At 41.4% G+C, this 13,884-nt stretch overlaps 1 protein-coding gene across 1 annotated transcript in view; it reads left to right on the forward strand.

Moving 5' to 3' along the window:
- The window catches only part of gpr39 (G protein-coupled receptor 39), a 25,767-nt gene continuing 11,883 nt past the window's right edge, over positions 1-13,884 (forward strand). Inside the window, exon 1 of the mRNA XM_061053929.1 lies at positions 1-1,209. Coding sequence (XP_060909912.1) covers positions 426-1,209 — 784 coding nt within the window. The 5' untranslated portion in view covers positions 1-425. The remainder of the gene's footprint in view (positions 1,210-13,884) is intronic.

A 13,884-nucleotide genomic window follows, 5' to 3' on the forward strand; every position in this document is an offset into this window, starting at 1 on the left:
TGAGACTTACACTTTGCTCAGACTGAAGTGAAACCACATCTTGACTCAGACCTGTGAGGACTCCCTGGGATCTCAGATGATCGTCGAGAATGGATTAGACTCTGAATGAAAAACTGGACTTTCATACGCAAGAAACTGAAAACTTAGAAGAAGGGAAAAAGTTCTGAAGAGTTGCCATATTCTTGACCCTGGAGTGACATGAATTGATGCACCTCCTGTGATTTTGAGTTTCCTCTCCACTGGGACACTCTCACTGGAGAATTAGAAAACGTTCAGGACTAAGTAAGTCTTCATTGTGAGTCGTTATCTTGGGGGAAAAAAGCTCACCTCTGGCTCTCGGCTCTAATCAGGGACTCACCCTGCAGAACTGATAAGCTCAAAGAAAAAATCAATAGCAGAAAATCTGCACTCACCACTCTGTGACCATGAGTGAGGAAATGGAGATAGCAGAAGAGAAAGACTGGCACGAACTTGAACCCAACTACCCGGTCAAAATCTTCCTCACAGTCCTGTACAGCCTCATCCTGGTGACGGGGATTGTGGGTAATTCAGTCACCATCAGAGTGACACAAATACTGAATCGAAATGGTTACCTGCAGAAAAATGTGACCGACCACATGGTTAGCTTAGCATGCTCAGATATGTTGGTGCTCCTTATTGGCATGCCCGTTGAGCTCTACAGCGCCACCTGGTTCCCATTCACGTCGAATTCTGGCAACGCGTCCTGTAAAATCTACAACTTCCTGTTTGAAGCTTGCAGCTATGCCACCATCCTCAACGTAGCCACGCTAAGCTTTGAGCGATACACAGCGATCTGTCACCCGTTTCGATTTAAAGCTTTGGGTAGAAAACGGACCACCGGACTCATCACGTTCGCCTGGCTGGCGTCCGTGCTCGTCGCCCTGCCTTTGCTCATTGCCACAGGAACGCAGGGACACATCCCCTTCCTGGCGGACACACCTGTCCAGAATCTGACCTTCTGTACCAACCTGAGGGAGCACTGGGTGATGTACAGGGTGAGCGTCTTTCTGGCGTTCATCATCTACATGATCGTGTTGATCTGCGTGGCCTTCATGTGCCGGGCAATGATCCTCGTCCTCCGGAGACCTTTAGGATCCACGGATGGCGGCCTCGACGGAACTCAAAGAGCACCCAAACACGAAAGTCAAAAGATGAAGACGGCCCGTAAGCAGACCATCATTTTTCTTGGTAAGTTGTTTTCCTCTTACTTCATGCTCAAATGCCATTTCCTGTCTGCTCTGTTTCAGGCGCAGAGTCTTAGAAATTTAAGGAATCTGACAAATTGTGACATTTTTACCGACTTCTCCATTGGTGAGCAAGTACCAAGATAATCACATACAGCTAATATTAAGTAGACCAGCACTCCCTCGTGTGCCCTGTTGTTTAAAAACCAGAGGGAGGATGTAACCGTACAGCTTCTTTGTTCATGAAGTAAACTAGATTTTTAAGAAAAGGCATACGTCATCACTGGAGTATTGGTATTCCTGGAAACATTTGACTTTTGCCTCTTGTGAGCAAATCTTTTTGTACTTTCTACTCCTTACATTTCAAAAGTTGGTTTAGTTCTATTGCATGTGAGAGTAATTATTTATGTTTTGCATCACTGTGCACTGCCTTCCCAACATCAAGTGGTTAGCGCTGTTGCCTCACAGCGAGAAGGTTCCTGGTTTGGTTCCCTGAGGACAGGGACTTCCCTCAGGGTACGCCTTCCTCCCGCTGTTAAGTTAAATTGTGTCTCAAAAATCTTGCACGTAGGTGTGAATGTGAGTGTGGCTGGTTGTCTGTCTCTATATGTCAGCCCTGTAATTGACTGGAGAACATCAGGGTGTACCCCAATTCTCGCCCAATGACAGCCTGGTTCGGCTCCAGCCCCCCGCGACCCCAAACAGGACAAGTGGTCTAGATAATGTATGGATGGATACTGAACAGGAGTGACAGCATTCCAAATAAGATGTGAGGTCCAGTTTGCACAACAACAGTAAAAGAGGGCTACTTTAATACTGTGGGGACATTTTAGACTCTTCACATTTTCAATCATTGAGTCAAATAAAAAAAATCATTTAAAATCAAATATCTATACCTTTACTTGAGTAAGAGAGATGTTCTTCTGACACCCTCGTATACTGTGTTTTAATACCTCTTGCAATCTAAGTGTCCATTCAGAAGTGAAAATCTCTGTCAGACTGGCTCTTCCTCTGTTTACAACACTTGGAGTCTGAGTCCTGAGTGGAAGTTAAGAGAGACAAATCCAGGCTGAGTTTCCGATGTTGTGACTATTCAAATGATTGATTGTTACACCCTCAGATAAACACACACACTGCGGTTGTTTAGGGTGTGTTCCTGAACTGAGGGATAAATCCTCCTATGAGAGTAACTGTAGCTGTGTGCATAAAGACAATATCAGTCCTTCCACTGTCGAGCGTATATCCAGTTATAAACGTCCAAAATAAATAGAGCTGTATTTGGGATTTGGCTGTTCAGTATGAAGCTTGAATATTTGCTTCTTTTTTTCCGTCAGTTCAGCGTCACACCAAACTTCTATCAGCCTGTGTGAGTCTTGTGCTTTACCTGTAAGACTGACATTTATCTGAGTTTGCCACGAGTGCCTATATCAAAACCAGATCTAGGTAGCTAGAGATAAAATAAGCCCTAGCTCTGTTTGGCTAAAACAGCTTTCTTAAGGATTTTACCTGTTTTTAAATATCTGATATAGCAATTGAGTCCACTATAGTATACGTCACCTTAAAGAGAATATTTACCTTTATATCAATGCTATGTGTAGTTTTACAGAATCACAATATCAAAAGAGCGGAGAAGAGCATACTGTGGAGCCGAAAAAGGAATGCAGCAGATTAGTAACATACACAGAGATTGCACAGTACTGTGCATATCTACAGTCATATCTACAGCCCCCCCCCCCCCCCCCCCCCCCAGCGTCTCAATAAACAGGCTCTATTTGTTATGGAGAAGAAGAGACCTCTATGATTATCCAGTTTTCTGTAAAAAGAAAGCCTTACAAACGAAGAACGGAATTCTAACCCCCTCCAAAAGAAGCTAGCAGCAGCTCAGCTCACAGCCTCTGCTGATGTCCTCTCAGCTGAAGAGTGACTGAGAAACACTGACTTTGAAGGTGAAACTGCTTTATCAAAGGCTTTGCCAGTGTCATCATCCGATCCCTTTGTTTTGGACAGGAGGAGAAACCTGTAGATGATTAAGTTCCTGGTAAATAGAAACCATGTGAACAATTAATAAAAAACTACAAACAAGCTAGCAGCAGCTCGCGCCCTAGCTTTAGCCCTGTCAGCTGAAAAGTGTCAGTTTAATTTCTTCTCTGTTGAAAATTCAGCTCGCTGTAAAAAGAAACACCTGGTGAACAATAGAGAGTAAATGATCATGCTGACAGTCTTCAAACCAGTTATTTAAAAGTGGCTTAAAAAATATGACAGCATCCGTGATTATTGAGCACCCCTGAAACCACCTGAGAAAAAAAAGAGCCTTGTGTGATTCTGTACTCAGGGTTTTAAAATATGACCCAACAGTTATCTCACAGTTATTATTTTATTGTATTTTGAATAGTCTGTTGAAAAAGGAGGTAGTTATACGTACATCACGTAGGTGCAGGGCAGTGTGTTGTTTACAAATCTGTTCCCACATCTAATCAAACCTTGACCCATTGACTGAAAATCAGTGGGCCACAGGTTATCAATCTGTGGGCTTGGCTCTTTCTCTTGCCATGCAGCTGACACCAAGCGGGGCTTTTTGTAGGTGACATGTTTGTTGCCACTAAGAGGTCCATGTCAAAAGCACATGAAGCAGCAAAACTCAAGGAAAATGTGAAAAATGCTGCCATAAAGTTAACAAAAGAATAGAAATAAAAGAAGTGAAATTCAACAGAGACCTCATTGAGATGGAAGTTCTTTCCGATCAGTCAGGTGTGCAAACCGTGCCAAAGCTGCCAATAGTCTTCTACATGTAATGCATTTTAACAACAGAAGGTGCAGAGTGTGAGCACGGGGCTGAACATCCACAGGACATCCAAAGCATCCTGCTCCAGTGGACTTCATCCAGCTCTAGACACGAGGAGGGACTGGTTCAGAGATGTTATGGGATGCTGATTAGTCCCACAGCAGAGAGGCTGAAATGAAATGAGACAGGAGACACACAGAAACATGCGGCAGACAAACTCCCAGAATCCCCTCGGTCAGATAGCAGAGCGGTCACAGAGAACGAGCACATGAATAAACAGGACACTGACAACAAGCAGGACACACAGGAAATCAATAACACACGCTGGAGGAGGAAGCTTCACTCGCTGTTTTTCCCTGATATGTACTGGTTGAAACAGTTGCTTAGTAAAGGTTTGAAAAACAGCAGCAGGCAGAATGAGACGTTAAATGATGTTAGATGTTAAACCTCTGATGCAGACACTGATTAGATCCTGTGCAGCACTCTCAATCAATCACTTTTTAGGCTCGGCCATTTCCAAAAATGTAACTTAAACCTACTTTAAGTTTGTCAAATAGCAATAAATAACACTGCACCTGCTCTGAGTCGGTGTAATAAGAATAGGGGGACGAAGAAGAAAAGGTTAAATAAAATTGTTTGTGTAATTTCTAACTCCAAATAAAACGATAAAATGAAATGTCAATAAATATGCAATTGTGAATGTAGCGGCTACATCAAAATACATTTAAACTACTATTACTGGGGCGGCTGTGGCTCAGTTGGTAGAGTCGGTCGTCTCTCAACAGTAAGGTCGAGGGTTCGATCCCCGAGCTACATGTCTTATGTGTCCCTGGGCAAGACACTTAACCCCAAGTTGCCCCCGCTGCTTCTTCAGAGGCATATAAATGTGTGTGAATTGGATTAGATACTGGAAACCTGCAGCGTTGTGATAACCATCTTCTACATCCCAGCTGTTACCTGCAGCTGATGACCAGCCACCATGTTTTTTTTAAATAAGTGGGCACGTGGCAGTAAGCCTGGTGCACTGAGGTCTGCTGCATGGAGGGGGTCACAAGCAGATGTGATGTTTATATTCATATATTTAAAAAGCAAACGTAGTGATGGCAGCATACAAAAGTCAAATTTCTTCATTTTGTTGCTCAATTCACCTGTAAAGATACAGGTGAATTATTTTGATATTTGAAAAGATCTCAATGAGATTAATGAGATGCTTTCATTTACAATACTTTTCATTTTTGAATGAAGCATTAATGAATCTGTTGTAACTTTGCTACGTCGTAAACCTTCATCCCCTGAGCCATCATCAGCACACGTCCTCCCTCTCTGCAGTCAGCCATGATGTCATGTTGGATCAGTCTGAGTGTATAACAAACACAAACACACACGTCTGACTCACAACGATGGAATTCATTGTGCACTTACAGCTCAGTCTCACAGTTTCATGCTATTGATTTTGTTTCCTGAATGCATTTGTCATTAGATCTTTTGTTTTAGAGCTCAGAGCTTCTGTCTGTAGGTTTTCACAGCTGTGTGATCAGAAGAATACAAACTGTGCTCTTTTTTTATGTTGCAAGGAAAACGACTCAGAGTGATAACTTCCTATCAGAAGACACATTTCTAGATTTTCCCCCAAAAGATGCTTTCTTTTGATGCCCGTTAAGATGACCATGATTTAAATTGTAAACAGCTCCAGTTCTCAGCCTGTCATTAGGTCGACCTTATTGCGGCTGCTGCTGATGAGCCTCCGGAGCCCCCTGGCATAACAGATGGGTGATGTCACTCAGGCTTCATTTGTTAATATTTACTGTATAGAAATGAGCGCAGTCTCTCACCTCTTCACACTTTACTCATTCAACTTTACACTTGTCCGAGGGCCCAGAGAGTCAAAACTTTGAGAACTCTTGTCTTCAAGAAACCAAAAGTAATCTCTGGAAGTATAGGTTTAAATAGAACGAGTATCAGTAACTTATTTGATCGTTTAATCCTGTTAGCAGCTGGGAGAACTGGTTTGAAATGTGGCCTTAAACTAGAGCCCACAAGCGATTAAAAAAAGAAAAGATTTATGAATCGTTTTAGCTTCAACAAACCAATCTGAGCTTTTCCTTTAAATGTCAGATGGTTCAACTCTAAATAATGTATTTCACCATTAAAAATATAAAGTGTACCTCCTATACAGTGCTGCAGTTATTAACACTGTGACCATAGCTTAGTTTCAGTCTCAGGACCCACATGTATCAGCCTCTCTGAGACGTTTCATCAGCCTCACTGCTTCACTTAGGAGACACACTAACGATAGATAGGCTACACTCAGAGGCTCTGCAAACGTCTTTATCTTTCAATAAGATTTGGACATATTTACTTATCTACCATTACACAAAAGGTTATTTCTCTTTTTTTTTCTACTCAGTCCTTGCAGTGATTGTGATACCAGCCAGTCGTAAGTCCTCACCTACAATGATGAATTTAATATTTTCAACAGTGTGTAAATGTAGTTTCTGTGTTTTGAAGACCCCAGACAGATGTTGTATAATGAGTCAGATGTATTACAACCGTTCATAAAATACTTTTTTTTATCTATTAGGCACGATTTCTGCTGATAATTGTGATTTTGGATGTGATTGAAGCTGTTTGCACATCATTACATTGACAGTGGATACATGATGACGATGGTGATAACTGATAATCATGATGGAAATAAGGTCAAGTGAGGTTGTAGTAATGATGATGATGATTTAGGAACATGAGGATGGTGGCAGTGATGTGACGATGAGCAGGAAAAAAATATCCAAAAAAAGCTGACATTTGCTAAAACTATAGGCTTAGTCCACATGAAGGCGGGTATTTTTTAAAACAGAGGTTTTCCTCCCCCGTTTCAAGAAATGACCCCGTCCACACACGCTAAGTTCTCAAACACATCTTTGTCCACATGAAAATGAAAAACACACTGTTACAACTGTCATGAACATGCCAAGTCAAAACTATGTCCTTGACATGCTATAATGTTCTCGTCATTCCTCTGCAATGACCATTTCATTTTACAAAGTTGTCCATTCAGGCGTCTCTGCTCGCTAACATAGTGTGAGAGTTACTGTGTGTATGTGTGAGCATGTAAAAAGTCCAGTTAGCAACTTTAACGTTAACACCAGCACTAGTTTGGTTACGTCCGTTATCGTACTTATCTCATTTAAACAAAAGTGACAGCGTCGCACAGTGATGTCAAACCAGTGGCGGTTCTAGACCACTTTTACTGAGGGGGCCAAACTGGGACCAGTTGGTGTGTCAGAGGGGAACATTAAACCCAGGAGAAAAATAGACAAAGATGATCGCTTTAACAAATATATATTATGCCAAATAATAGCGCACATCATTAAATACCACAACATAAAATAAAATACCATGATTTATATTTGTTTCAGTAACAGTATTAAATACTAGATTGTGAGTCCGATTGGTTGAGACAAATACTGTATATATGTTGTTAGGGGGGCTCTTCCTTTTAGAGGGGTGGCCACAGGGGGGACCAAGCTCAGCCCCTGTTGGCCCCTGCCTAGAACCGCCCATGCGTCACACGGAGGAGAAACCGACTCACAGTGTGACGTAACATGCCCAAAACTAAACATCCACACATAAACACATGAAATGGAGTTTCCGAAAATCTTCACCCCGGATGGAGTTTTCCAAAATGTGTGTTTTCAGTGACTTAAAATGCAGTCTGTGTACGAAAGGTCAAATTGACAGAATAAACGTTTTTTAAAAATAACTGCCTACATGTGGACGAGGCCTGAGGGTTTGAAGTTCTTAGAGTAAATTACAGCACATAATGCTCAACACTTTCATAGTTGTTCACAGGCAGTTTCATAGAAAGCTGATGACTCTCTGCTGTCCCTCCTCAGTGTGTGATACTTGTTTAGAACTGTGTGGGACGTTCACAGCACACTCTCCACCTTCACACTTCTTTACACACTTTATTGCTCCTCTTCTCACAGACAGACTGGAATATTGATGTGTGTATAAATATTGATGAGCACATACAGTGTGGGTTGTGTGTTTCTTCTGGTTGATGTACAGCTCATGATATCATGATGTTGAAATCCTTATTTTCACAAGGTGGCGATAATAAAGTTGTTCTTATAAGACTAATAAAATAACTCAGCTCCTCAGAGCCATTTTAATATCACAGTTATCATATATATGTGATAATTAAGATAAGGACTTAAGATTCGAGCGCAACATTTTCTAAGTAGTTAAAAAATGTGTCAACCTTAGAAACCTTTAAGGCTGACTACATACTCGACGACGATTTAGGGCCCGATCAGCCAACAACCTTGGAGGCGTGGCCAGATTCGAGGCCTGTCGCAACTGATTATTTGTCCAAATATTCCTCAAGTGTGCGGTGTGAATACGATTATTTTACTGCTCCCGATCGAGTGGGAGCCTCCACATAAATATCAAACATGTTTTTGTTTTTTTTGAAGATTTATTTTTTGGCTTTTTGTGCCTTTATTGTAGAGATAGGACAGTGGATAGAGCGGGAAATCAGGGAGAGAGAGACTATGTAACGACATGCGGGAAAAGGGGGGTCACATGCTGGACTTGAACCCGTGACACCTGCTTGGAAGACCACCGCCTGCCCATGGGACGAGTGCACCGATCGGTGTAGTTGGAATGGCAATGGATTGTGGGATTTGTTGTTACTTCACTTCAGAAAAAAATTCTGTATACTTAGTTTTCCAATCGTTTTCGTTGGCACCAGATCAAATGTTTTTATAGTCTTGAATATTCGGGTAGCTGGTTGGTTTGGTTCCAGGATTTAAAAAAAGTCTTCTAAGGATTTTCTGAAATGTTTAAGGAGGATTTGAACGAGGAAATGTACTTCTGGAATCAGAGCCGTCAATAAAGGGCGGTCACTGCTGAGCTCAATGTTCATTCTTTCTTTTTTCATGCCTCAGTGCTTGTAATATTCTTATTGTCAGGCATGAGATGCATTTCTTCTATATATAAAAAAAGTTTTATTTTGACCTAAACTACTCCAAAATTCATACAAGCTAACATCTCATAAATAACTCAAGGAGTCGGACTTTAGTTTTTCATTTTGGAATATTACATTTGACTGAATATTACTGTGGGGGTCATGACACGTCTGGTGGCAGCAACAGTTCTCAGTCTCCTGCTCGCTGTCTGCCGTCTCACTCCGCTGCCAAATAATCACACTTTGAATTTAGATAGTTTTTGAGAGTTGGAGCGCTCAGGTTCCACTCTGATGCTCGGCTCCTGGTTGCCAGTTATCTTTCTCTCAGGTGGCGGCGTCTCTGTCACTGCTGCACTTTACCTTTATATAACTTTTAATCCTGGTCGGTCTCTGCGACATTGGAGAGTAATTAAAAGCACAGAGCATCCCTGTTAAGTTGCCCAAACATCACGTTCAGGACACAAGGTTAATTAGTTTAGATTTTTTCAAAGTAGCAGCGAGCTGGATGAATATTTATTTTCTGTCTTCAGCCTCTGGCCTGTTAGCTCCGACTTTCTGCACACCATATGTGATGGAGACAAAATAAAATAGGTCCATACACAAAAGGAGCGTAAGAATAATGAAATACAATCAAGGTCAGGAATGTTTGGCTCTTTATGTTTGGGCGGCTGTGGCTCAGTTGGTAGAGTCATTGTCTCTCGGAAGGTCGAGGGTTCAATCCCCAGCTCCTGCAGCCAAATGTCTGATGTGTTCTTGGGCAAGACACTTAATCCCGAATTGCTCCCACTGCTTCGTCGGCAGTGTATGAATGGGATTAGTTACTTCTGATGGTCTCTTTACACAGCAGCCTCTAGCATCAGGGTGTGAATGTGTAGGTGTGACCTGCTGTGTTAAAACACTTTGAGTGGTCAGAAGACTAGAAAAGAAATATACAAGCTCAAGTCCACTTACCATTTACCATTTACCATTCGTATGTTGTTGGGGTCCTGCAGTGTTGTTAGGTTTTTGATTATTTTGTTCTTTTGGGAGTTTTTGCTTTGCTGCATCAATTGCACTTTTGCAGACAATTTTCCAAAATCAAAATAAACCACAGAAGTGAACCTATGTTATATTTAGACCTGATTGCTCCCCTGAGGACAATTTTGGTTTGTAATGATTTTGTCCCGCAGGCAGACAAAAGTGGTACATCTTATCTCTTTGCTGATTTTTTCCTGAACCTCCTTCTAGTTGTTGTTTCTGACCAGAGATATCATCCTGCTTTCTTTCAAATAGCTAATGTGCAAAAACTGTTCTGAGCAGCATGCTGTGTATCGACTCATTTGGCCCAGAGGCAGCAGACTCAGGCATTAAAAACAACATATATATATATATAGAGAGAGAGAGTGTGTTCTTAAAGAGGCATCAGTTTCCATTTCAGTCTAAATATTAACCAGTGAAAAGCTTCAACAAGATAATTTAATGAAAATGTTCCAAATAAATGTAAACTTCAATGCATATCAGGAATCTAAATGTTTACTGGCCTCATGATTTGTAGATGATTTTGTGCTTTTTAAACCCATTTACTGTCTGATCCTTAATATAAACACAATATACACATTCATATACACAACATATATAAACACAACTGTGCCCATTTTGCAGCTAAAAAAACCAAGTCTTGATTATTTTTTGTAGATCCAAATCTCATACAATTTGAAACATGCTTTTATTTTGAAATTTATGAATGTTGGATATGTATTATTGCCAACTCTGAGTGCAGAGCCTTGCAGCTTTAACATGGACTCTACAGATGTTACAGATGTGACTAAATCTTCATATTTTGAATCTTAGGGCCACTGACGGAGCTGCTGACAAGATCTGAGATTTTATTTTTGCATTTAGTTGTTTTGTTTGGTCCATGAATTAAATAAAATTTAGAACATGTTTACAATGCATGTTTGATCTGAGCACAGACATGTAGGAAAACAAAAACATCCGTATAAGTTTAATGGTATACTATGGTCACAAATGTGTTCAAGAATATCTAAAGCAGTGGTTCTCAACTGGTGGGTCGGGACCCAGAGGTGTGTCGCAGAGCTATTTTCAGTTGGTCGCGAAGGTGTGCCTTCAGTTTCTTGCGTCTGTCACATGTTTTGTACCGACTGAGGTCCAAGCTGCACCATTTCTCAGTAAAAAATATCAGAAATTTGGGTCGCGATTTTTCACTAAGGAGTTGGTGGTTGGTCCAGAGGCGAGACGAGTTGATCACCACTGGTCTAAAAGATCTCAAGGTGGACTCTTTCTTTAAGAACATTCATAACTTTCTCTGCTTCTTTGTCTCCCCTTCTCCAATCATCCACCCTCCTCTGGCCTCACAGGACGGAGCCATAGCTCATGAACTGCAGCGGAAGCCCAATTGCCTCCCATGATCCTCTTCTCATTCTGATCGATGAGGTTTATTTATTGTGTTGAATTCAGATCCAGACTCCCCTTAGGCCTGTTTCTGCAGCCCGGGTGGCCTCCTTGGAGCCCTCTCACTATCAGATGGAAAATAAACCAGTGGGAGGATTTGTTGAGCCTCTCTGGGTAGGTCGATGAGTGTTTCTCACCGTTTCTCCTCCGCTCTGACTGACAGCTGCAGAGTTTGGTAATAAGCTCCTGAGCCCTGTGGCCCCTCGGCGGCTAACATCGCTAAAGGCAAGAGTTCCTGCGAGTGACAGGCGGCCCTCAGCGAGACGCCTGGGAGACGTTCCTGCAGATGGCTGAGGGGGCGACTGTGTGGCTCCTCGGTGTGTCAGCACTCAGAGGGGAAATCACAGATTATATACAGCGTAGGTGTGTGTTTGCTTATCTGTTTTACAACACCACACTCTGCTGCGCGCCACAACTCGACACACACTCCTGGGATTGAGTGGTGTTTGGATGATGGGAGGTGAGCGGCTCCAAATCTTATTCTGATACTTTTTTCCAACTTGTCACTTAGTTTCCAACTTTTTGGAGAAACATGAAATACATATGACGTTTTAAAAAAGGTAAGAAATGCTCCGACAAACTACAGGATTGACACAAATTGTAATTTTTCTAACAAAGGTGCCAGAATCATCTTTGTTTTGATAAAACAATTACTCACTAAGAAACTAGATCCTTAAAAATGACTAATTACTTGTTGACTGATGCGGGTCAGTTAAAAAAAAACTGTTTACATAGCATTCATTATTTAAGTCGTTCTGAGGAACCCTGAAGAAGCCTGAACCTGTTTTAGTCCTTGTTGGCGATTTAGCTTTTTGGTTGCGGCTCAGTGCTAAACTTTTTAGGTTTCTATTTTGGTCTGTTTGCAGTTTCGTGCTGAGCAGAACAGAAACAGTAAACCAGTGAGTGAGTCTATGAGAGATTTTTCCCTGCATGTCCTTGCTGGTAACTTTGTCTGTGATGTTGATGAGGCATGTTAATGTTTGCAGGATGTTAAATCAGGGATAATTCTCACTAGCACTTTTATTTTTTGCTTTAATGAATTAAGGTTCTTACACTTTTGTTATTTAACATTGAATCCACAACCTTGTATTATTGTTGACCTGGTGTGTGATTCCACATTGCAAACCGTTGTGATGGCATCTCAGAAGTAAGTAAATAGGTTAGTAAGTGAAGTTTATTTATATAGCACTTTTCAGACAAAGGTCACAAAGTTCTTTACATCAACAAAAAACAACAACAGCATACATACAATGAAAACAAGAACAAATGAGTACGTCATGGACGACATTATAGAATCTTGCTCTAACGGGGAACAATAATTGGCACAGTAAAACACAGATGAGTAGGTACATTGGGTGGACCTTTGTTACCCACAGGCCTGTTTAAACATCAATGTTTTTTAGCTGCTTTTCAAAAGACTCAACAGAGTCAGAAAGATGTAGCGAGATGGGCAGGGAATTCCAGAGGATTGGTGCAATGGCCTCAAAGAAGTGTAGAAGTATGACAGGCCTGAGAATAAGAATAAGCAGAACACCAGTCAAATTCATTAATCGGACCCTGCATGGCTTCTGTGATGTTATCAAACTAGTTCAGCAACTCACAGGGTAGCAAAGGATAAATGCCATTCAGAGAGTTCAACAAGAGCAGCAGAAGCATTTATAACAAACCAACTGGTTATTGCAGAAAAAAAAATGAATGCAACATAAAATAAACATAATTTAGTAAGAAATAAAAATCCTGGTTTGGAGTCATTTGAGCACTGCACAGCTCCGTCTCCCCAGGAAACTCTCACAGCCATGTTGAAGTTGTAAAAGTAGTAAAATTGCTTCCTCCTCTAATGAGAGACCTTTTGTTGTGTTGGATGTTGCTGAGGGTGAAGCTGCAGGCAGCAGCACACAGAGAGAGAGCAGGTGGAGATGGAGGAGGAGGAGGAGGAGGAGGAGTTTTTTTTAAATGTCCTGTGGGATGAAGCGCTTCAAGGAGCTCCAACTCAATCACAACAAAGCGGCCTGTTTTATCACATTCAGTCTGAAAAGTCATTAAAACACAGGCAATGAAAAGAGAGAATGTGCCCCGTAGTACTGCTGATAAATCACAGTCACATTTCACTCCGACTAAAAGACATTTGTTATGTTTGTTGTGTCGACATAATGAATAAAGCTGCTGCATACAGATATGTCCACAGTTTTGTTAAAGGAAGAATGTGCAACATTTTACATGTAAATGAAGCAGAAATCCAGTATATCCTCTGTAAATGTCTCTCTGAATCATGACTGTCTACAATGAGTGAGAAGTGTGAGTCCCACCAGCTGTACTGTTGTCTGAGCCGTGTTTACATGGACGGGACGGCCTTGTGTATGAATCTGTTTTAGTACAGGACCAGAGTAAAGAAGAAGAACATAGCCTACTCACTGCTTGTAAGTGTGCCTTTAGATCTTGATCGAACATTAACCTGCTAACACAACAATGCAGGACAC

This window comes from Labrus mixtus, chromosome 13 (assembly GCF_963584025.1).
Source record: "Labrus mixtus chromosome 13, fLabMix1.1, whole genome shotgun sequence".
Lineage (NCBI taxonomy): Eukaryota > Metazoa > Chordata > Actinopteri > Labriformes > Labridae > Labrus > Labrus mixtus.